This window comes from Salmo salar, chromosome 01 (assembly GCF_965601325.2).
Source record: "Salmo salar chromosome 01, fSalSal1, whole genome shotgun sequence".
Classification (NCBI taxonomy): domain Eukaryota; kingdom Metazoa; phylum Chordata; class Actinopteri; order Salmoniformes; family Salmonidae; genus Salmo; species Salmo salar.
In genome coordinates this window covers 88,202,660-88,226,685 of record NC_138291.1, presented here as the reverse complement: position 1 = coordinate 88,226,685, position 24,026 = coordinate 88,202,660, and the positions used below count along the sequence as shown (strand labels likewise).

At 43.6% G+C, this 24,026-nt stretch overlaps 1 protein-coding gene across 2 annotated transcripts in view; it reads left to right on the top strand.

Annotated features, from left to right (window-relative positions):
* The window catches only part of macrod2 (mono-ADP ribosylhydrolase 2), a 1,142,091-nt gene that overhangs the window by 444,310 nt on the left and 673,755 nt on the right, over positions 1 to 24,026 (top strand). For both annotated transcript variants that reach the window (XM_014207733.3, XM_014207725.3), the window contains exon 5: positions 13,569 to 13,685. In XM_014207733.3, coding sequence (XP_014063208.1) covers positions 13,569 to 13,685 — 117 coding nt within the window. The remainder of the gene's footprint in view (positions 1 to 13,568; positions 13,686 to 24,026) is intronic.

Genomic DNA, 24,026 nt, shown 5'->3' with positions numbered 1-24,026 from the left:
CACGCCCACCCCCCCACCCTTCATCCCCTGCTGCCTCATCCATCCACCCCCCACCTTTCAAACCCCCACCCCTCACTACCTCCTCCAGCTCCACTCTGCAGTTAGTCCTGAACCCCAACCATCCAACCCTCAGAGGAACAGAGAAATAATTAGGAGAGAAGATTGCAGCTGACACCATTTCTGAAAAGCAGGGTAGCAGGCTAGAGTAGAGCAGAGAAGAGCAGGGTATTGTAATGAGAGCAGAGCACAGGGATTCTTTGTGTCTGAGCTGAGGGAGAGGAGTTTAGAGAATAGACTGAAACCCCCTGGTTCTCCATTCAGTCTGTGTGTGAGAGAGAAGAGATGAGCCGAGGGAGGGACAGAGAGAAGCCAGGGGAGAAAAAGAGTGTAACCAGGGCTTTGTTAGACTGACTCTAATGCATGTGGGATCTGAGCCCTGAGAGGAGAGGGCACTATGAGGTGTCCCCCTCCTCAGCACACTGACAGCAGCTATTTCCAAGGTAACTGCATAGTAACTCACTGGAACCACAGTCCTACGGCCTGCTACACTACAGCCATCAGCCATTGAGGGAATGCTTCCTTTGAAATCAATGAAAGCTGCTATGCTGCCCATGCTGTGCTCGTGTTGCATTACGTCCAATGGCAGCGTCCACTTTCAAAAATCGCAGAGGTTCACTTCTTGGTGGCTGACACGTGTTCATTCAATCTCTTAGAATTTAAATAATGACAAATAATGTTGAGTTTGGTTGCATGTGGCCTCTTCCTCTCTGCTCCTCTCCTCTTCCTCTCTGCTCCTCTCCTCTTTCCCTCTGCTCCTCTCCTTTCCCCCTCTGCTCCTCTCCTTTCCCCCTCTGCTCCTCTCTTTTCCCCCTCTGCTCCTCTCCTCTTCCCATCTGCTCCTCTCCTCTTCCCCTCTGCACCTCTCCTCTCCCCCTCTGCTCCTCTCCTTTCCCCCTCTGCTCCTCTCCTCTTCCCCTCTGCTCCTCTCCTTTTCCCCTCTGCTCCTCTCCTCTCCTCTTCCCCTTTGCTCCTCTCCTCTTCCCCTCTGCTCCTCTCCTTCTCTGCTCCTCTTCTCTTCTCATCTTTCCCTCTGCTCCTCTCCTCTTCCCCTCTGCTCCTCTCCTCTTCCCCTCTGCTCCTCTCCTCTCCTCTTCCCCTCTGCTCCTCTCCTTTTCCCCTCTGCTCCTCTCCTCTCCTCTTCCCCTTTGCTCCTCTCCTCTTCCCCTCTGCTCCTCTCCTTCTCTGCTCCTCTTCTCTTCTCATCTTTCCCTCTGCTCCTCTCCTCTGCTCCTCTCCTCTGCTCCTATCCTCTTCCACTCTGCTCCTCTCCTCTTCCCCTCTGCTCCTCTGCTCTTCTCATCTTTCCCTCTGCTCCTCTCCTCTGCTCCTCTCCTCTGCTCCTCTCCTCTTCCACTCTGCTCCTCTCCTCTTCCCCTCTGCTCTTCTCATCTTTCCCTCTGCTCCTCTCCTCTGCTCCTCTCCTCTTCCACTCTGCTCCTCTCCTCTTCCCCTCTGCTCCTCTCCTCTTTCCCTCTGCTCCTCTCCTCTCTTCCTCTCTTCTTCCCCTCTTCTTCCCCTCTGCTCCTCTCCTCTTCTCCTCTTCCCCTCTGCTCCTCTCCTCTGCTCCTCTCCTCTTTCCCTCTGCTCCTCTCCTCCTCTCCTCTGCTCCTCTCCTCTTTCCCTCTGCTCCTCTCCTCTTCCCCTCTGCTCCTCTCTTCTTTCCCTCTGTTCCTCTCCTCCTCTCCTCTTCCCCTCTGCTCCTCTCCTCCCCTCCTCTCCTCTTCCCCTCTGCTCCTCTCCTCTTTCCCTCTGCTCCTCTCCTCTTCCCCTCTGCTACTCCCCTCCTCTGCTCTTCTCCTCTGCTCCTCTCCTCCTCTGCCCTTCTCATCTTTCCTTCTGCTCCTCTCATCTTCCCCTCTGCTCCTCCCCTCCTCTGCTCTTTCACTCTCCTCCCCTCCTCTGCTCCTCTCCTCTTTCACTCTGCTCCTCTGCTCCTCTGCTCCTCTGCTCTGCTCCTCTCCTCTGCTCCTCTCCTCTTCCACTCTGCTCCTCTCCTCTGCTCCTCTCCTCTGCTCCTCTCCTCCGCTCCACTTTCCCTCTGCTCCTCTCCTCTCCTCCTCTTCTCCTCTCCACTTTCCCTCTGCTCCTCTCCTCTTTCCCTCTGCTCCTCTCCTCTCCTCTTCCCCTCTGCTTCTCTCCTCCTCTCCTCCTCTCCTCTCCTCTTCCCCTCTGCTCCTCTACTCTTCCCCTCTCCTCCTCTCCTCTGCTCCTCTCCTCTGCTCCTCTCCTCTTCCCCTCTGCTCCTTTACTCTTCCCCTCTGCTCCTCTCCACTCTCAAAACAATGCGTTCGCTGTAGAAGGTAGAACGTTACATTGGCTGATGGAATTGCAGCCCTTCTAGTCGAGCTGAAGAGTTACCTTCTCTGCCGTTGCCACTTTCTCTTTCTGTTTCTCTATTTCTCTCCCTCTCCCCTTTAACTTTCTTTTTCTTCTAGCTATCTAGCGCTATCTCTCTGTCCGTCTTTCATTATTTATTTCCCCTCCCCCATCCTCCCCCTCTCTCTCTCTCTTCCTAGTTGAGAGGGATACCGTCTAGCCCTCTTCCAGAGTTGTCTTCATTAGTCCATCCCAGCCTGGATGAAGTGATGGTGGGTAGAGGGGGTAGCTCTCAGTGAACTAGACAGACACAGAGTGAAGATGAATACATGCCCTGTCCCACATTGGACAAGATGAAAGTGTGTGTGTGTGTGTGTGTGTGTGTGTGTGTGTGTGTGTGTGTGTGTGTGTGTGTGTGTGTGTGTGTGTGTGTGTGTGTGTGTGTGTGTGTGTGTGTGTGTGTGTGTGTGTGTGTGTGTGTGTGTGTGCCCTACCTAAAGCCTGTGGCAGCCAGTCCAGGGAGATAGATTAGTTGGATGAACTATTATAGCTGCTATATTTCAGCAGTCAGAGCTGACAGTGAGAGAAACCAGTAGAGAGAGAGAGAGAGGTGTGTGTGTGTGTGTCACAAGTATGTCTGGCTGTGGGGGTGGACAGGAGCAGATGCTTTAGCCCTCATCCCAAATGGCACCCTATTCATCAGTGCAATACTTTTGACCAGACCATATGGGCCCTAGTCAAAAGTAGTGTACTACATAGGAAATAGGGTTCCATTAGGAATGCTGCCTTGGTCTCTAGATTGAGCCCATTAAATGAGAACTTCCTCCATTAAGAAGTCTAAACTGTGGTTACACACGCCCGCCCGCCTACTGAGAGGAAGAGCCAATAAACAGCCTTCATGACCTTCACCGGTACTTACCTTCCCCGTGCTTTATTATATTTTTCTGTTTGTTTGTGTTTGTGTGTTTGTGTGTGTGTGTGTGTCTGTGTGTGTCTGTGTGTGTCTGTGTGTGTCTGTGTGTGTCTGTGTGTGTCTGTGTGTGTGTGGTGTGTGTGTGTGTGCTCTCGGGTCTACATGTGTGATGTGATATTTTGTATATATTTAATTGAGCCTTCCTTGAATGGGTTCCTTAACCCTCAGCTCACAATGGGAGCAGGTGAGGAGGGTAAGTCTACATCCCAAATGGCACCTTATTTCCTACATAGTGCACTACCTTTGACCAGAAGTAGTGCACTGTATAGGTAATAGGGTGCCATTTGGGACGAAACCCAAGATCACACATTATTTGCATCATCACTTGTTGAAAAGCATCTATACAGTCTCTATTCCATGTCTACATAATAACACGTGGAAGGATTTCGGAGAAAGTGCAGTGCAGCTTCCTGCACTCTAAAAATTGCTGGGTTGTTTGGTTGACCCAGCTGCTTGGTTTCAGACATTTGGTCAATTAGTTGAGTTGTTTTCTTTGAAAACCACTGGGTTATCGATGATGGGTGCTGGGTTATCGATGCTGGGTTATTGAGATATGACCCAGCAAGCCAGTTCAAAATAATGGGGGTGTGGCTTAGCAGGGGCGTGGCTGTCGTATAGTTATTTTTGGCCACCCGTGAGAGTAAATGTGATTCTGGTTCATCTGTTCTGTTGTATTGTTAACAGATGTTAATGTTGAACACTGAAAGTTTTGTAGGTTTAAAGAGGCTTACACAACTGCATGGGAGCCTAAGCAAATCACAATAACCAAGGCTGTATAGGCGTAACATAACGGGTGGTATTTCACTGATAACCAAGGCTGTATAGGCGTAACATAACGGTGGTATTTCACTGATAACCAAGGCTGTATAGGCGTAACATAACGGGTGGTATTTCACTGATAACCAAGGCTGTATAGGCGTAACATAACGGTGGTATTTCACTGATAACCAAGGCTGTACAGGCGTGACGGAACGGGTGGTATTTCACTGATAACCAAGGCTGTACAGGCGTGACGGAACGGGTGGTATTTCACTGATAACCAAGGCTGTACAGGCGTGACGGAACGGGTGGTATTTCACTGATAACCAAGGCTGTACAGGCGTGACGGAACGGGTGGTATTTCACTGATAACCAAGGCTGTACAGGCGTGACGGAACGGGTGGTATTTCACTGATAACCAAGGCTGTACAGGCGTGACGGAACGGGTGGTATTTCACTGATAACCAAGGCTGTACAGGCGTGACGGAACGGGTGGTATTTCACTGATAACCAAGGCTGTACAGGTGTGACACACGGGTCTGGTATTTCACCAAACAAAAGTGTAACCCACTTCCAAAATGAGCACCTCCCTCCACAAAACAATATCTGGAACACACACACACACGCACACACACACACACACACACACACACACACACACACACACACACACACACACACACACACACATACACACACTGTAAAAAAAGCTGTGTGTTGTGCCTCGCATTCCGTGAAATGGTGTAAAGCAGGTCAATTAAATCAATGGCGGTAAAGATGAGGTAAGATGCTGTGTGTGTGTGTGTGTGTGTGTGCTTACATGCTTGCGTGTGTGAGGTACAATGCTGTAAGACACTGGTCCTGGCAATCAGCATGATCTGCTCAGCATTTTTATTCCTACCAACGGTCAACACCACGGGCACAGCTCCAAGCTTCAGGTTTTTGAGACCATCATTCTGTCTGAGAAGGGATGCTCGGTGACACTAGCTGGAAACACACACACTTCACAGATGACGACACAACTGCTCTAGGGGTGATGTTCTGCGGTTTACCTTGTGCTGTTCATCATTCTGTCAGAAACAGGAGGCTCTCTACGGTGACACTAGCCTGGTCCCAGATTGGTTTGGATTGTCATGACACGGTCATATCCATGTCATAAAATGTCATAACAGCTGACATAACTTTAAATATATCTTAGATTTTTCAATGTAGCCACCCTTTGCCTTGATGACAGCTTTGCACACTCTTGGCATTCTCTCAACCAGCTTCACCTGGAATGCCTTTCCAACAATCTTGAAGGAGTTCCCACATATGCTGAGCACTTGATGGCTGCTTTTCCTTCACTCGTCGGTCCAACTCCTCCCAAAACATCTCAATTGGGTTGAGGTCGGATGATTGTGGATGCCAGGTCATCTGATGCAGCACTCCGTCACTCTCCTTCTTGATCAAATAGCCCTTACACAGCATGGAGGTGTGTTGGGTCATTGTCCTGTTGAAAACAAATGATAGTCCGACTAAGCTCAAACCAGATGGGATGGTGTATCGCTGCAGAATGCTGTGGTAGCCATGCTAGTTAAGTGTGCCTTAAATTCTAAATAAATCACAGACAGCGTCACCATCACAGCACCCCCACACCATCACACCTCCTCCTCCATGCTTCACGGTGGGAGCCACACATGCGGGAATCATCCGTTCATTTGGACTCACCAGACCTAAGGACAAATTTCCACAAGTCTAATGTCCATTGCTTGTGTTTCTTGGTCCAAGCAAGTTTCTTCTTCTTATTGGTGTCCTTTAGTAGTGGTTTCTTTGCTGCAATTCAACCATGAATGTCTGATTCACGCAGTCTCCTCTGAACAGTTGATTTGGAGATGTGTCTGTTACTTGAACTCTGTGAAGCATTTATTTGGCCTGCAATTTCTCAGGCTGGTAACTCTAATGAACTTATCCTTTGCATCAGTGGTAAATCTGAGTCTTCCTTTCCTGTGGTGGTCCACATGAGAGCCACTTTTATAATAGCGCTTGATGGCTTTTGCGACTGCACTTAAATAATGATGGGCTGTCATTTCTCTTTGCTTATTTGAGCTGTTCTTGCCATACTATGGACTTGGTCTTTTACCAAATAGGGCTATCTTCTGTATACCACCCCAACCTTGTCACAACACAACTGATTGTCTCAAACGCATTAAGAAGGAAATAAATTCCACCAATTCTTTAACAAGGTACACCTGTAAATTGAAATGCATTCCAGGTGACTACCTCATGAAGCTGTTTGAGAGAAGGCCAAGAGTGTGCAAAGCTGTCATCAAGGCAAAGGGTGGCTACTTTGAAGAATCTCAAATATATTTTGATTTGTTTAAAACTTTTTTGGTTACTACATGATTCCATATGTCTTCACTATTATTCTACAATGTAAAGAATAAATAAATAAAAACCCTGGAATGATTAGGTGTCTCCAAACTTTGACTGATCCTGTATATGGAAAAATACACGTTTTAAAATGTTGATCAATCGATTGGTCTAAATAACAGATGACATTCGATCTACCAATTAACCAGGAAGTCGGATCTCCACAGAAAATGTCAATTTACAGAACTATAATTTTCCAAATATAACTCTTGACATATTTTAATATCTGATCGATTAGTCATTCTCATTAATGTATTATTATTACCTTGTAAGTCTCATTCCAAACGTCGTAAAATTCTTGGTTATCTGCACGAACCCTAGCATAAATTATCAATAAGCAATATACAAATTGGCTTAATTATTTATTTACTAACTAACTAAATAGTCACAGAAATACATCACAAACAAACAGTAGATATTGGTTACTAACAGTGACAGAAAAGTCCCTAGTGGGCTAAGCTGATATGACAGCTTGGTAGACAAAGGGAAAGGGGTGGGACTGAGAAAGAGTGGGAAAGACAAATTGATTTACTACACACAGTCTATAATTATATTAATTGAAATGCTAATCCTTTGCACATGAACAGCCGCTCATTCGAGAATAATTGCAATGCATATATATTTACACCCATATGTTGTTGTCTTCTCTGTTGGAATCATCAATCGTCCTGTAGGGTTCATCAGAGTCTCTGGTTAATTGAAGTCAAAGTCCTTTATGGTTGTAGGTGGTTAGAATGGGAACTTCAAAGTACCATTCAGAAGTGTTCTCAGAATATTTGCTTCGGAGGTTGTCGGGATGCTCATTCTAGGTTTACGTAATTTCTAGCTGCAAACTAGTAATTCGTGTCGTCTAGAATTTGCTCTTTCTGTTGTGAATCGATAGTCTCAGAGTTTAACCATTTCCAGCCGTGTAGCCAATGCTCCACATGGGATGGTCTTCTAGTCTTATGGTTTGCGTGGTCTTAACCATTCGAGACATCTGACTTACCATGCGTCTCTTAAGCATGAAATGTACATTTCGTCACAGGTGGTTTATAAATTTCCGTAGAAAAGGCAGTTCCATGATGCCTGATGTAATGGCTTGCCTCACGGGGGCGTGGCCACTGACTATCGGCAGGTAGCCTAGTGGTTAGCGCATTGGACTTGTAATGAAAGGTTGCAAGATCAAATCCCTGAGCTGACAAGGTAAAAATCTGTCGTTTTGCCCCTGAACAAGGCAGTTAACCCACTGTTCCTAAGCCGTCATTGAAAATAAGAATTTGTTTTTAACTAACTTGCCTAGTTAAATAAAGGTAAAAAAAGAAATAATAATAATATGGAAGACAATTCTCTAATTTTAAAGGTTAACATCACATTACATAATTTCACAAATAGTTTCATCTTTACTCATTTATTTTATACAAGAATTAGATGCAAACCCCATAATTGAGAAAAGGACACGTTCAGAGGTACAGTTCTGTATGCTTCCTGTCCTTCATGAGATCACCACATGAAACACACTCAACATGACTGTCCCTTAAGTGTCCACGGACCATTCCCACATTCTCATAAGTAGAAATTCTCCCATTTTGGGGATTTAGGAGTTTGGCCAAGTCTTTCTTTGTTCTTTCTAGGCTCTCTACCTCCATACTGCATGGTAGTTTCTACCCGGTATTAATGACCTGTGGTACTAAACCTGCAGAGTGAGAGAGGGAGGGGGGCGTGCACGACCTACATCCAGAAAGGGCCACGTCATTACAGTATGTTACCATAAATTCCAAAGAAACTTTGTATTAACAGTACATTACTGTCCTTTTTTTACAGTAACTTACAGGTAACTGGCTGCCAGTAAGTTACCGTAAAAACAGCTGGATTTTTTTTTTTATAGTGTAGTAACACAAACTGTCCACATTAGGGAAATTAGGCAAAACATAATGTAATATGGAAAAATAATTCAACATGTCAATTGAGGATGATGCTATATGTTGCCCACTCACAAACTATTGCAACAATGACATCTATTTCTCAGTCATTTAAAGCATTTAGAGAGTTAAAAAATGCTCTTAAACACAATTTAACCGGCGCTGTAGACTAGAGTTTCTGTTTGTTTTGTGCAGCAGCCTGAACCTTTGACGTCCCTATATACAGTGTACTACTTTTGCCTAGTTCTATGGGCCTTGGTCAAAGGTAGTACACTTTATAAGGAAAAGGGTGCTATTTGGGGTACATCGTGTTTTTGGTGCAGCTCCACTCATGACATACTGCCTGGTAAGAAGAGACGTTTCCATCTCCTTTAGCTGGTATATGGTGTATGTCCCAAATGGCAACCTATTCCCTACATAGTCCAGTACTTTTGACTAGAGCTGTATGAGCCCTGGTCAAAAGTACTGCACTGGATAGGGAATAGAGTGCTATTTGGGATGTAGATATGCTCTATCTACCCTTCATTCTAGCTGGTCTCCCACCACACAGTGTCTCCCACAGCAGTCATGGATAATAAATTATCCAGGCATAGCCCCCACACTGATGTTACCCAGAGAGAGCTGTGGGTGTCTAGGGAGAGAGGAGAGGGTTCCTATGGGAAGGGGGTAGATGGATGCGAAGATGGAGGGATGGGGGCTGTGTGTGTCTGGGGAGAGAAGGGCCCTGGGGGAGGAAGGGTAGATGGAGGGATGTAGGCTGTGCTCTGTCTTCCATGACCTGCCTGCTTCCTGGATGGTTACACTAGAGAAAACCCAGTTCACTATGCACCTGTTCCAGATGAGGACCTCATACTGAGACTCAGGAAAATGCTCTCAGTGAAGTTCTCTCACCTGTTCAGGTGTTGATACAGACTGTGTATCAAGCTTGAGAGAGAGAGAGAACAGTCCTTGACTAGGAAGACTGTGTTTATGGGGAGGAGGGTCTTGGGGGAGAAAGAGAGGCTGGCTCCCACCTGGACCCAGGAGAAAATTCAGTTTACTGTCCCCAGACTCTGTGTTGCACCACATGAGACCCCAAAGAATGCAGATTCTAATCTGCTCTCAGAGAAGTTCTCTCACCTGTCCAGGTGCGAGACTTTGAAGAAAGTTGTATGGACTTCAAATCAAAATGTATTTGTCACGTGCGCCAAATACAACAGGTGTAGCCCTTACAGTGAAATGCTTACTTACAGGCTCTAACCAACAGTGCAAAAAAGGTATTAGGTGAATAATAGGTATGTAAATAAATAAAACAACAGTAAAAAGACAGTGAAAAATAATAGTAGCGAGGCTATAACAGTAGCGAGGCTACATACAGGCATCGGTTTGTCGGGCTGTGTCACAACTTCCGCCGAAGTTGGTCCCTCTCCTTGTTCGGGCGGCGTTTGGCCGTCGACGTCACTACCCTCTGTAGTGCCTGGTGGTCAGAGGCTGAGGAATTGCTGTACCAGGCAGTGATGCAACCAGTCAGGATGCTCTCAATGTTGCAGCTGTAGAACCTTTTGAGGATCTCAGGATCCATGCCAAATCTTTTTAGTTTCCTGAGGGGGAATAGGCTTTGTCGTGCCCTCTTCACGACTGTCTTGTTGTGTTTGGACCATTCTAGTTTGTTGGTGATGTGGACACCAAGGAACTTGAAGCTCTCAACCTCCTCCACTACAGCCCCGTCGATGAGAATGGGGGCGTGCTCAGTCCTCCTTTTCCTGTAGTCCACAATCATTTCCTTAGTCTTGGTTACGTTGAGGAATAGGTTGTTATTCTGGCACCACCCTACACTGTGTTAACTAACCTCCAAACGAGCTTCAATGCCATACAACACTCCTTCCGTGGCCTCCAACTGCTCTTAAACGCTTGTAAAACCAAATGCATGCTCTTCAACCGTTCCCTGCCCGCCCGCCCAACTAGCATCACTACTCTGGACGGTTCTGACTTAGAATATGTGGACAACTACAAATACCTAGGTGTCTGGCTAGACTGTAAACTCTCCTTCCAGACTCATATTAAACATCTCCAATCCAAAATTAAATCTAGAATTGTCTTCCTATTTTGCAACAAAGCCTCCTTCACTCATGCCACCAAACTTATCCTCGTAAAACTGACTATCCTACCGATCCTCGACTTCAGCGATGTCATTTACAAAATATCTTCCAATACTCTACTCAGCAAACTGGATGCAGTCTATCATAGTGCCATCCGTTTTGTCACCAAAGCCCCTTATACCACCCACCACTGTTGTGACCTGTATGCTCTAGTCGGCTGGCGCTCGCTACGTATTCGTTGCCAGACCCACTGGCTCCAGGTCATCTATAAGTCTATGCTTGGTAAAGCTCAGCTTATCTCAACACACTGGTCACGATAACAACACCCACCCGTAGCACGCGCTCCAGCAGGTATATCTCACTGGTCATCCCCAAAGCCAACACCTCCTTTGGCCGCCTTTCCTTCCAGTTCTCAGCTGCCAATGACTGGAACAAATTGCAAAAATCTCTGAAGCTGGAGACTTACATTTCCCTCACTAACTTTAAACATCAGCTATCTGAGCAGCTTACCGATCACTGCAGCTGTACATAGCCCATCTTTAAATAGCCCACCCAATCTACATACCTCATCCCCATATTTTTTTTATTTACTTTTCTGCTCTTTTGCACACCAGTATTTCTACTTGCACATCACCATCTGCTCATCTATCACTCCAGTGTTAATTTGCTACGTTGTAATTACTTCGCTACTATGGCCTATTTATTGCCTTACCTCCTCACGCCATTTGCACACACTGTATATAGACATTATTATTTTTTCTATTGTGTTATTGACTGTACGCTTGTTTATTCCATCTGTAACTCTGTGTTGTTGTTTGTGCCGCACTGCTTTGCTTTATCTTGGCCAGGTCACAGTTGTAAATGAGAGCTTGTTCTCAACTAGCCTACCTGGTTAAATAAAGGTGAAATTATTATATATATTTTTTAAATTAGTGATGAGCTTTGAGGGTACTTTGGTGTTGAACGCTGAGCTGTAGTCAATGAATAGCATTCTCACATAAATGTTCCTTTTGTCCAGGTGGGAAAGGGCAGTGTGGAGTGCAATAGATATTGCATCATCTGTGGATCTGTTTGGGCAATATGCAAATTTGAGTGTGTCTACGGTTTCTGGGATAATGGTGTTGATGTGAGCCATTACCAACCTTTCAAAGCACTTCATGGCTACGGACGTGAGTGCTAGGGGTCTGTAGTCATTTAGGCAGGTTGCCTTCGTGTTCTTGGGCACAGGGACTATGGTGGTCTGCTTGAAACATGTTGGTATTACAGACTCAATCAGGGACATGTTGAAAATGTCAGTGAAGACACCTGCCAGTTGGTCAGCACATGCCCGGAGCACACGTCCTGGTAATCCGTCTGGCTCCGCAGCCTTGTGTATGTTGACCTGTTTAAAGGTCTTACTCACGTCGGCTACGGAGAGCGTGTTCACACAGTCGTCCGGAACAGCTGATACTCTCATGCATGCCTTCTAATCAGCTTCACTGTTCATGCCTTGTACATTGGAAAATGTGCTATGTGGGAAGATTGAGGGAGGCTGTGCTCTGACTCTCGTGGCCTGGCTGGTTCACCTTAGCCTGGGTACCAGTCTGTTCGTGCTATCATTCCACTTCTTACCAGTCCTTAATAAGGAGTGTCAAGAAGGGGAGTGATAGTACAGACAGACTGGTACCCAGGCTAGGTTCACCTAGCCCTGGAGAAAACCAGGTTCACTCTGAACTCTCAGAGATGTTACCAGTGCAGATGCATCATGACTTAGAAGAAAAGTTTTGTATAGCCTTTTTAGGTTTTGTATGGACGTAATAACCAGCTTCACTAGAGAGAAAGAAAACATTACATATCCTTACACACACACACACACACACACACACACACACACACACACACACACACACACACACACACGTTAACCCGGTGAATTAGAACCTTAGTGGGCAGGGATTTACCCAGGGGCCTGGCCAAGCAGGACACACATCAACTAGGAAGGGAAGGAACATTCAGGACAGAACCGGAACACAAATCTACATTATAACACTCTTAGGCATCCTTCCACAGAGGACATGATATAAAACAATAAACCACCCACAGCATAGTGATGGGGTATAACTGTACCCTAGCTGATGATATGAGAGAAAGATTCAAGGAAATGTGTGTTACATGCAGTGTGTCCCCTTACGAAAAAAAGAGTGCAGTATAACTGCAGTATGCTGCAACTACTGAATAAAAAATGATATTTTTTACTGCAGTAATTTTGCAGTGTAATTGCAGTTAGAGTGTAGTTATTCTGGAATTACGGGATTCAAAATACCACAGTCGACTGCAGTTACTGCAGTTTCAAAATTGCAATCTTTTTTTGTAAGTGTGTGTGTGTGTGTGTGTGTGTGTGTGTGTGTGTGTGTGTGTGTGTGTGTGTGTGTGTGTGTGACTATTCTGTGGAGGCATTCTGAAATTCAAACAGTAGCTAATTTATTTCTTGCTGAGCATATTTCTGTCAATATTTACTAGCAGCAGGGGCCTTTGCTTCAGTGGTCAAATAACACTAGCAACATGTGCAACAGACCCATAAGCTACTGATAATGCATGAGGGTAAAGAGATGTGGAGAGTGAACTGTTTTGGCGTATCTGAGGAAGAAAGAGGACACATACATCAGTACACACTTTGTAGCTAGCAGACTTACGTCTCTTTGGCTGATCATGTTTGTGTTTTAGTGAGATTAACATCAGTGGGTGGTTTTCAATGGGTTATGGAAGCTGTATTGGTTTAGTGTAAGTCAAATCTGACCTCATGGCGACTTAATGTAAGGTGACATGACACATGGCTGCTACTAGCCCATCACAGCTAACTAGCCGGCACAACACAGCTAACAGCTAACTAGCCCACCACAACAACTAGCGCAACACAGCTAACTAGCTAGGGCAACAAAACTAACTAGCTCAACACAGCTAACTAGCTAGCACAACACAGTTAACTAGCTAGCACACAACAGCTAACGAGCACAAGACAGCTAACTAGCTAGCACACCACGGCTAACTTAGTAGGACTAACATGTATGTGTCTTTCTGTGTCTGTGTTTTCAGTTGACGGCTGCATACACAAAGCGGCAGGCTCCTGTCTGTATGAAGAATGCATTACACTCAAAGGCTGTGAAACCGGCAACGCCAAGATCACCTGTGGCTACGACCTACCGGCTAAATGTGAGTACCATTTAATCCATTATTATCCCTGTTCCAATTTTCCCTGCCATGGGTGCTGTTTTGATGCTGCATCCTACACTACGCTGCATTTGTGTCCTTTACAATACCTGCAGTGAATATGGTTAATTCTATATGGTGCATACCAGCTCATTCTATATGATCCATACACATTGAACATGATCCCCATGAAACATGTCGCTGAACATGTGAAACGTTTGACATGATGTTGCTGCTATGCATTACAGCCAATCGGATCATTGTAACAACATGACTGCCAACCTAATTATCACTACACCACCCACCCACTAGCTACAAGATCCCAGTTAACATACCCCGTAGGCAAAATTGGTTGCAATGATGTGCAGTGTATCCCTTCTGTAAGACATTGTTGCCAGTGATGTCTGCAACATTACATAATGACTACAGTGACATTGTGAATCACCCCACTGCCTCACTGCATACTGAATTACATTGGGGACATTTGAGTCATTTTAGGATGAATCCTATCAATCAGCCCATCGAGTTTACAGTCGCTTGCACACTTTATTTATTTATTTTTGGATATAGAACGACAGTTCCATCATCATTTATTAGTAGTGATTGGCCATTACTGATGAATGGGCTCTTATTATTAGCAGAGTCGTTATCATTATGATGGGTAGGTGCTTGTTCTACGCCCTGTTGGAGGTTCCATCTGTACACAAAGTATGCATCCCAAATGGCACACTATTCCACTTTACAGTGCACATTGGCTCTGGTCAAACACTGCACTATATAGGGAATAGGGTGCCATCTGCAAACAAAGACATTAAGGGAAACATTTGGTAGTAACTTGATTGATATTTTATCCTTGATTTATCCAGTTAATGGTTCACATAACTCTCCTCATGGTGAGTTATGGAGATCGTCATTCCGTAGAAGGCTGTCGTTGTTTTAGGCTTTTTCGGGGAAGGAGGTATATAACATGCATTTGTCTGCGAGTGTGTGTGAGAGAGAAAGAGAAAGAGAGATAAAGAAAGAGAGCGAGAGAGAGGTAGTAGTCTGGCAATGGATGAAGAGGTGTGTCTGTGGACACAGCTGGATTGGGGGAGTGATGAGGGTGATAGATGACCATGGGTAATTATTTGTAATGCACCTGCCACACTTAAAAAGGTGCCACAAACAACATTCCAAACAAAGCTGTAATAATATGGTTGTGTTAGGGTTAGGGTTTATAGTGTGGAAAACAAGTGTCTTTTGCTTTGGTACAGTTCTGTCAAACTGTATTAAACATCTCAGTGGTAGTGTCATTTCCCTGAATAGTTTCTGTAAGACAGAGAGAGGGTGCCTCCCAAATTGTACCCTATTCCCTATATAGTGTACTATTTTTGACCAGAGCCTTATAAGCCCTGGTTGAAAGTAGTGCCCTATAAAGGGAATAGAGTGGCATTTGGGACTGACCCAGAAACAGGACCCAGAGAGCCTGTGAAATTAGAAGAGGGTTGGAAGCAAATGAAAGTTGTGGAGAAATTGGTTTGTGTTTAATGTGTCTTAAAGCTGTCAAACAAGCCAAGCAGATAAACCAATGAGTCATGCAGGATGATAGACAGACAGGTGGTTCCATTGATTGCTATGGAAAACACACGTTCACACACGGTTCGTTCCATTGTCTGCTATGGCAACACTGCCTGACACTTCCATAACAATTTTATAACCTATGTCAAATGTCACAGTTTAATAACTTACTATGTCACGATATCACAAACAATCTAGGGCTGTGGACGCATCTTCTGTAGGGGAGAGTGGTTTAAGTTTTTTACATTCAGCAGCGATAATGCCTTGTATTACGCCTGGGAAGAAAACACTTTCATTTGGTCAACTTGCATTTGGCTCAACTCCTACAGTGCATTTGGAAAGTATTTACACCCCTTTACTTTTTCCATATTTGTTACGTTACATCCTTATTCTAAGATGGATTAAATTGTTTTTTTCCCCTCATCAATCTACATACAATACCCCATAATGACAAAGCAAAAACAGGTTTTTATTAATTGTATCAAATGTATATAAAAAAGGAAAACTGAAATATCACATTTACATAAGAATTCAGACCCTTTACTCAGTACTTTGTTTAAGCACCTTTGACAGTGATTACAGCCTTAAGTCTTCTTGGGTATGACGCTACAAGCTTGGCACACCTGTATTTGGGGAGTTTCTCCCATTCTTCTCTACAGATCCTCTCAAGCTCTGTCAGGTTTGATGGCGAGCGTTGCTGCACAGCTATTTTCAGGTCTCTCCAGAGACGTTAGATTGAGTTCACGTCCGGGCTCTGGCTGGGCCACCCACTCCTGCATTGTCTTGGCTGTGTGCTTAGGGTTGTTGTCCTGTTGGAAGGTGAACCTTCGCCCCAGTCTGAGGTCCTGAGTGCTCTGGAGCAGGTTTTCATCAAGGATCTCTCTGTACTTTGCTCCGTTCATATTTCCCTCAATCCTGACTAGTCTCCCAGTCCCTGCCGCTGAAAAACATCCCCACAGCATGATGCTGCCACCACCATGCTTCACCGTAGGAATGGAGCTAGGTTTTCTCCAGACCTGACGCTTAGCATTCAGGCAAAGGAGTTCAATCTTGGTTTCATCAGACCAGACTTGTTTCTCATGGTCTGAGAGTCTTTAGGTGCTTTTTGGAAAACTTCAAGCGGGCTGTCATGTGCCTTTTACTGAGGAGTGGCTTCCGTGTGGCCGCTCTACCGTAAAGTCCTGATTGGTGGAGTGCTGCAGAGATGGTTGTCCTTCTGGAAGGTTCTCCCATCTCCCAGAGGATCTCTGGAGCTGTGTCAGAGTGACCATAGGGTTCTTGGTTACCTCCCTGACCAAGGCCCTTCTCCCCCGATTACTCAGTTTGGCCGGGCGGCCAGCCCTAGGAAGAGTCGTGGTGGCTCCAAACTTATTTCATTTAAAAATGATGGGTGCCACTGTGTTCTTGGGGACCTTCAGTGCTGCAGAAATGTTTTGCTTCCCTTCCCTAGATCTGTGCCTTGACACAATCCTGTCTCGGAGCTCTACGGACAATTCCTTCATTTTTGCTCTGACATGCACTGTCAACTGTGGGACCTTATATAGACAGGTGTGAGCCTTTCCAAATCATGTCCAATCAATTGAATTTACCACAGGTGGACCCCTATCAACTTGTAGAAACATCTCAAAGATGATCAATGGAAACAGGATGCACCTGAGCTCAATTTCGAGTCTCATAGCAAAGGGTCTGAATACTTATGTTTTTTATTTTTAATACATTTGCAAAAACGTAAAAAAAGCTGTTTTCGCGTTGACATTATGGCGTATTGTGTGTAGATTGCTGAGGATTTTTTTCATTTAATCAATTTTAGAATAAGGCTGTAATGTAACAAAATGTGGAAAAACTCAAGCGGTCTCAGTACTTTCCGAATGCACTTTATATTTGTTAGTACAGTGTCCAGTAGAGGTTGGTGTTTTGAAGCAGCTTGGAATCAAAGAAAACACCGGAACCACGGCGAAATCAGTGGAATCTCGCATTTTGCAACACACGGTTTGAAAAAGTATGTGATCAAACGAAGCTTCAGACGTCATTGATGACAAACTTCTGATAAAGTGATCCACGCATCGCCACACTGCTTCGACGTTAGCTGCTTAGTGATTTTGACGCATGCCTCAGAGCTCCGGTATCAAACGTAAAATCAGTAGATATTTCTGTTTAAAGGGAGGAGAGTGTCAAGTGCCTCAGTGTTTGAGCATTTCTTGGAAAAATGCAACTAAATAAGTAAACGTGTTTATCACGGACGCACTACGGCTCTGTGGGCAGCAACACAACAACATGCTTTAGCTTGTTATGTTGTCTGTAAAATACCTATCATTTTGTGGTTTCCCTCTTCTGACCCTATGACTAAAAAAGACCAGCTGTATTCTAATCTCCAATCTATATCTAAAATGCCTGTAGCTATATGGCCTTCCTCTCCGAACTCTTCACAGAAGAACCTGCGTTTTGTGCCCTTTAATACACAGTACTACATAGAGCCATGGCTACATCAAGTAACTCCCGCAAGCAGTAAAATCTGATTTAGAAACAGATAAAAATACACCTTATGGAACAGCTGGACTGTGAAGAGTCACACATACAACCACATAACATACACACTACACACACGTACAGACACTTAAGGCAGCCCCCTTCACCTCTCAGAGGGGTTGGGTTAAATGTGGAAGACAAATTTCAGTTGAAGGCATTCAGTTGTAAAACTGACTAGGTATCCCCCTTTCTCTTTCCTTTCCCTTAATATGGTCCTAAAGTGGTCCTAGCACAGTCCTAACACAGCCTTAATACAGTCCTAACACGGTCCTAACACGCTCCTAAAGCGTTCCTAACACAGTCCTAACACGCTCCTAAAGCGTTCCTAACACAGTCCTAACACGCTCCTAAAGTGGTCCTAACATGGTCCCTCTCCACCATGGTGAGCGTGGCCTGCCACCACTACCCCAGGTCCCTGACAGGAAAGTCCAGGATTAGCATTAATGGCTGTTAATTAACTGAATGCATTCAACTGAAACGTGTCTTCTGCATTTCAGTGAATCAGAGAGCTGCGGGGGGCTGCCTTAATCGACATCCACGGGAACAGTGTGTTAACTGCCTTGCTCAGGGGCAGAATGACAGATTTTTACCTTGTCAGCTTGGGGATTTGATCCAGCAACCTTCCCAGACAGGTGTGTGTCTTTCCAAATCATGTCCAATCAATTGAATTTACCACAGGTGGACTCCAATCAAGGTGTAGAAACATCTCAAGGATGATCAATGGAAACAGGATGCACCTGAGCTCAATTTTGAGTCGCATAGCAAAGGGTCTGAATATTTATGTAAATAAGATATTTTTTATAAATGTGCAAACATTTATAAAAACCTGTTTTCACTTTGTCATTATGGGGTATACCTTCAGGCTCTGATCAGGCCCTACACCCAAACAAGGGCACTGCGTTCATCCACCTCTGGCCTGCTGGCCCCCCTACCTCTGAGGAAGCACAGTTCCCGCTCAGCCCAGTCAAAACTGTTCGCTGCTCTGGCACCCCAATGGTGGAACAAGCTCCTTCACGACGTCAGGACAGCGGTGTCAATCACCACCTTCCGGAGACACCTGAAACCCCACCTCTTTAAGGAATACCTAGGATAGGATAAAGTAATCCTTCTACCCCCCCCCCCCCCCCTTAAAAGATTTAGATGCACTATTGTAAAGTGGTTGTTCCACTGGATATCATAAGGTGAATGCACCAATTTGTAAGTCGCTCTGGATAAGAGCGTCTGCTAAATGACTTAAATGTAAAATGTAAATGTAAATGGGTATTGTGTGTAGATTGATGAGGAATCGTTTTTATTTAATCAATTTTATTGAATAAGGCTGTAACGTAACAAAATGTGGAAAAAGTCAATATGAGTATGAGTTTGTAATGCTAATCACAAAAAAGAGAACAGCAAATTGATTGAAATAAGTCTTGTCAGTTAGTTTTCTCTTCAATATAACACTTCTCCGCTGCTAAACACACCCCCAAAAAAGTATATTTATTTTGTTCCTCTTGTTCTCATTGCTGTCATCCCTACTATTTTCACTGTTGACTGCTCTTGCAAATTGACAGCTTTTTTGACTTCACTCTATCTTCCTTCTTTCTGTCTGTGAATGCTAGGCTTTATCTAAATAACTATTTTCTATGGTTCCTTCCCAAATGGCACATGTAGGAAATATAATGCACTACTTTTCACCAGAACCATGTTCCCTGGTTGAAAGTAGTGCACTATGTAAAAAATAGGTTTCCATTTGGAACTCTATCTGAAGTCTTTATCAGAAGTCTTTCAGACGTTCATATTATTTTCTTTTTGTAATGAATTGTCCTTGTGTGACTTAATATTTGTTGTCCTCTGCCTACGCAGCCATTCTGAGCCTGTCTCTACGGAGTGTTCTATTCTCATTTGATCAATTCATAAAAACCTCACAAAACATTCTCGTGCCCCTCACAAAATGAACAATACAGCTACAATGCCGAAGACAAAGGTTTTACAAAGGTTTGTATTATGTTTGTATTATGTTTCATTTTGATTTGCTGGCAATCAACATTTCCTCATTTGTTTTGATTGACATGAGAGCTTCTCATGGTTTGCTCAGCCTGGTTTGTATTTCCTGCTTTGCCCCTTTTTACACTCACACACACACACACACACACACACACACACACACACACACACACACACACACACACACACACACACACACACACACACACACACACACACACACACTTACTTATATAATAAATAATACATATAGATTTAGGATCTTAATTTGAGCTATTTTGTCACAGCAAAATAATCCTGCAGCAACAGGATTTGAACACTTCATAATGTTGCTTGACCGGTGGTTAGGCTATTAGCTGTCCAAAAGTAGGCTACTTGAAAAGTACAATATTGTTAATATAACCGTGTGTTAGTGTGGGTTGTCAGTCACTTTTTTTTTTTCAGCAACAAAATAGTGATCAAAATAAAATCCTACATCTGTAGAAAATTTGTATGGAGTATTTGGATTTCGCTTGTGGTGTTTAGTTCAGGGCTTGCCTACGTGTGTACATATAAAGGATTTAGACACTCTATTTTTTCATACAAACACACAATTATGTACTCTCCCCCAGGCTAATGTAAATGAAGTGGACTTACTGAAATTGAGATGAAGCTAATTCAAAGACGTTTGCCTTTTCATCATTCTCGCTTACTAATGAGGTGAATGTTGTCAACCCCAGAAAATATAGAAATTCACTTTATTCATTTCTCCTTTGAATATTAATGTTTTTACTTGTGTATGTTTCATAAACTATTTGATTTGAAGTTGTTAGTGATGCTGGATTTGACTAATGATTAAAACAGATACTGTTTGGGTAATTGAAACACGGGCTGGCTTGGCTATCAGCCTGTGTGGTGTGGTCTATACAGAGGCCATATTTTGACAGTCAGATCTCTATGGAAGAGTCATATATCCATGGAAATCGGGTCAGAGTCACACTAACTCTCCATAGGTATGAGACTCTAAGCTAATATAGCCACCATACACTACGTCACTCTGTGGAAAAGCTTCACTGCTTCACTGCAGATGAATCATTTGGGTAAAGAACCACACAGAATCCCAACATACATCATATTGTTCCTTAGTATCACACAATATAATCAGGTAGTGTTTGGGAACACATCAGAGTCAAACTTCAACATAACAGAAGGACGTCATGGCTGCTACGGCGGCAGTGTGATTGTGAGTGTGGGGCGCTGGTATGTTAATATATGTACAGTACCTGTCAAAAGTTTGGACACACCTACTCATTCAAGGGTTTGAATTTATTTTTACTGTTTTCTACATTTTAGAATAATAGTGAAGACATCAAAACTATGAAATAAAACATATGGAATCATGTAGTAACCAAAAAGGTGTTAAACAAATCAAAATATATTTTATATTTGAGATTCTTCAAAGTAGCCACCCTTTGCCTTGATGACAGCTTTGCACACTCTTGGCATTCTCTCAACCAGCTTCATGACCTGGAATGCATTTCAATTAACAGGTGTGCCTTGTTCAAATTTCTTTCCTTAATGCATTTGAGTCAATCAGTTGTGTTGTGACAAGGTTGGGGTGGTATACAGAAGATAGCCCTATTTGGTAAAAGACCAAGTCCATATTATGCCAAGAACAGCTCAAATAAGCAAAGTGAAATGACAGTCCATCATTACTTTAAGACATGAAGGTCAGTCAATGCGGAACATTTCAAGAAATTTGAAATTATATTCAACTGCAGTCACAAAAACCATCAAGCGCTATGATGAAACTGGCTCTCATGAGGACCGCCACAGGAAAGGAAGACCCAGAGTTACCTCTGCTGCAAAGGATAAGTTAATTAGAGTTAACTGCACCTCAGATTGCAGCCCAGATAAATGCTTCACAGAGTTCAGGTAACAGACACATCTCAACATCAACTGTTCAGAGGAGACTGTGTGAATCAGGCCTTCATGGTCGAATTGCTGCAAAGAAACCACTACTAAAGGACACCAATAATAAGAAGAGACTTGCTTTGGTCAAGAAACACGAGCAATGGACATTAGACCAGTGGAAATCTGTCCTTTGGTCTGATGAGTCCAGGTGACCAGTTGAAAGAATGCAAAGCTATCATCAAGGCAAATGGCAGCTTCATTGAAGAATCTAGAATCTAAAATCTAAAATATATTTTTATTTGTTTAACACTTTTTTTGGTTACTCCATGATTCCATAAGTGTTATTTAATAGTTTGGATGTCTTCACTATTATTATACAATGTAGAAAATAGTAAAAATTAATAAAAACCCTTGAATGAGTAGGTGTGTCCAAACTTTTGACTGGTACTGTATGTAGTCGCCAAAGTTCCGGAAAACCTCTTTAATTGAGTTTTCCAGAGTAGCTTTGGCTCTCCCTCCCCCAAGTCACATACACATAGCAGAGTTCTCCTCTCCTGTCTCAGGGTGCTGATAAGAGCAAGTCCAAATAACCACACACCCGTTCTTTCACTAAGTCAAGGTCTAAGGTAGAATAGTATTGCTCTACCATATCCGAGTTCTATGAGATGAAATACATTCTGTAGTTGTGTTGAAAGGAATTATCTCCATTTAACTGAGCAGGTCGAGACTCTTATCTTAGTATTGAATATGACTCAATAGGACTTCTCTCAAACAGCTTCTAACCCTTGTATGTAGGGTTGTTCTCAAGTACAGTATCGGTTGTATTTTTGCTGTATAGTACATTGTAGTTTTATACAGTCACCTTGAAAGCATCATGAAAGAGTATTATTTCTGTCAAAGGTATGTTGAGAGAGAAAAACAGAGCGAGAGAAAAAGAGATATATAGAGAATAACAGAGATATATAGAAAGAAACAGAGAGAGAGAGAAGCAGAGAGAGAGAGATAGACAGAGAGAACAAGATTATTCTTCTCATCAAATGTAAATCTCTCCAACCAACTGGCATCAGGCACAGATCACAATCGGTCAAGGGCACAGGTAAATGATATCACTTAGCTAATATGGAAATGATAAGAAAAGGAGGGAAGGTAATGCAATAAGAAATAAAATGCTTCCTCATGTCTGGACAAAGACTTGGTTTGCATCCCAAATGGCAACCTATTCCTAATATTGTGCACTACTTTTGACCAGGGCTCATAGGGGTACAATTTGGAGGGGAGGGGGGATATGAGTACAATTTGGGACGCAGCCATGGTGTCTCAAAGGAACGAGTTTGCCCCTCAGTGGAAGTAGCTCAAAGTAATGATGTGAAATCCTAGTTGTTCTTGTTTGGAGCTTTGACATGATGCGCTGAGCCAATTGAAAATTGAAATGACAACTATAAAACCCGGCCATTGATGAGGTTGTTTTTTTTCTATCCTCAGACAAGAAAATGATCGTCCATTAGTCCTCCCTAAGCAGTTTAGGCTGAGGCTCAGTGGTTGACAAACCACCCCTCTAAGGCCCCATCCCTAATGGCAGCCTATTCCCTATATGGTGCACTACTTTTGACCTGGGCCCTATGGGGAATAGGGTGTCATTTGAGACTCACTTGAGAGAGTACCTATTCACATCTGGGACTGATTATGATGGTCAGGCCAATGATTATTAATCAATGACAGTCATTATCCACGTAGCGTTGTAGAAAGACTCCAAATAAAACCCTGTCTGTCTATTACATCTGACAGGGAAATTGTCTATTTGGCCCTTGGATGTGTCTCAAATGGCACCCTATTCTCTATATAGTACACTACTTTGACCAGAGCCTTATTTTGACCAGGCCCCATAGGGCGCTGGTTAAAAGTAGAGCACTAAGGAATAGTCCTTGTGATACAGTCCTTGTGTTGCATGAGTTACATGAGTTTTTATGTTCATCTGAAGACTTTGTGGTTAGGAAGTCAGTCAGCCTTAGCCTGGTCCCAGAGCTGTTTGTGCTGTCTTGCCACGTCCTGACAATGATCATAGGAGTTGAAATGACCACACAAACTGATCTTGGATCAGGCTAAGTTAATTTATCCATAGATTTATTAAACAGTAGTTTCACATTTTAATGTCACATGCACAAGTACAGTGAAATGCCTTTCTTGCAAACTCAAAACCCAACAATGCAATGATCAATAACAATGTAATACTAGAAGAAAAACATACGAGAAATAAGAACAGTAAATATGAAATACACAATAAAGTAAGTAAGCATACTATATTCAGGAAATATTTAAAAAGACAGTTCCAATACCATATTTATATGTGCAGGGATACTAGAGTGATGGAGGTAGATATGTATA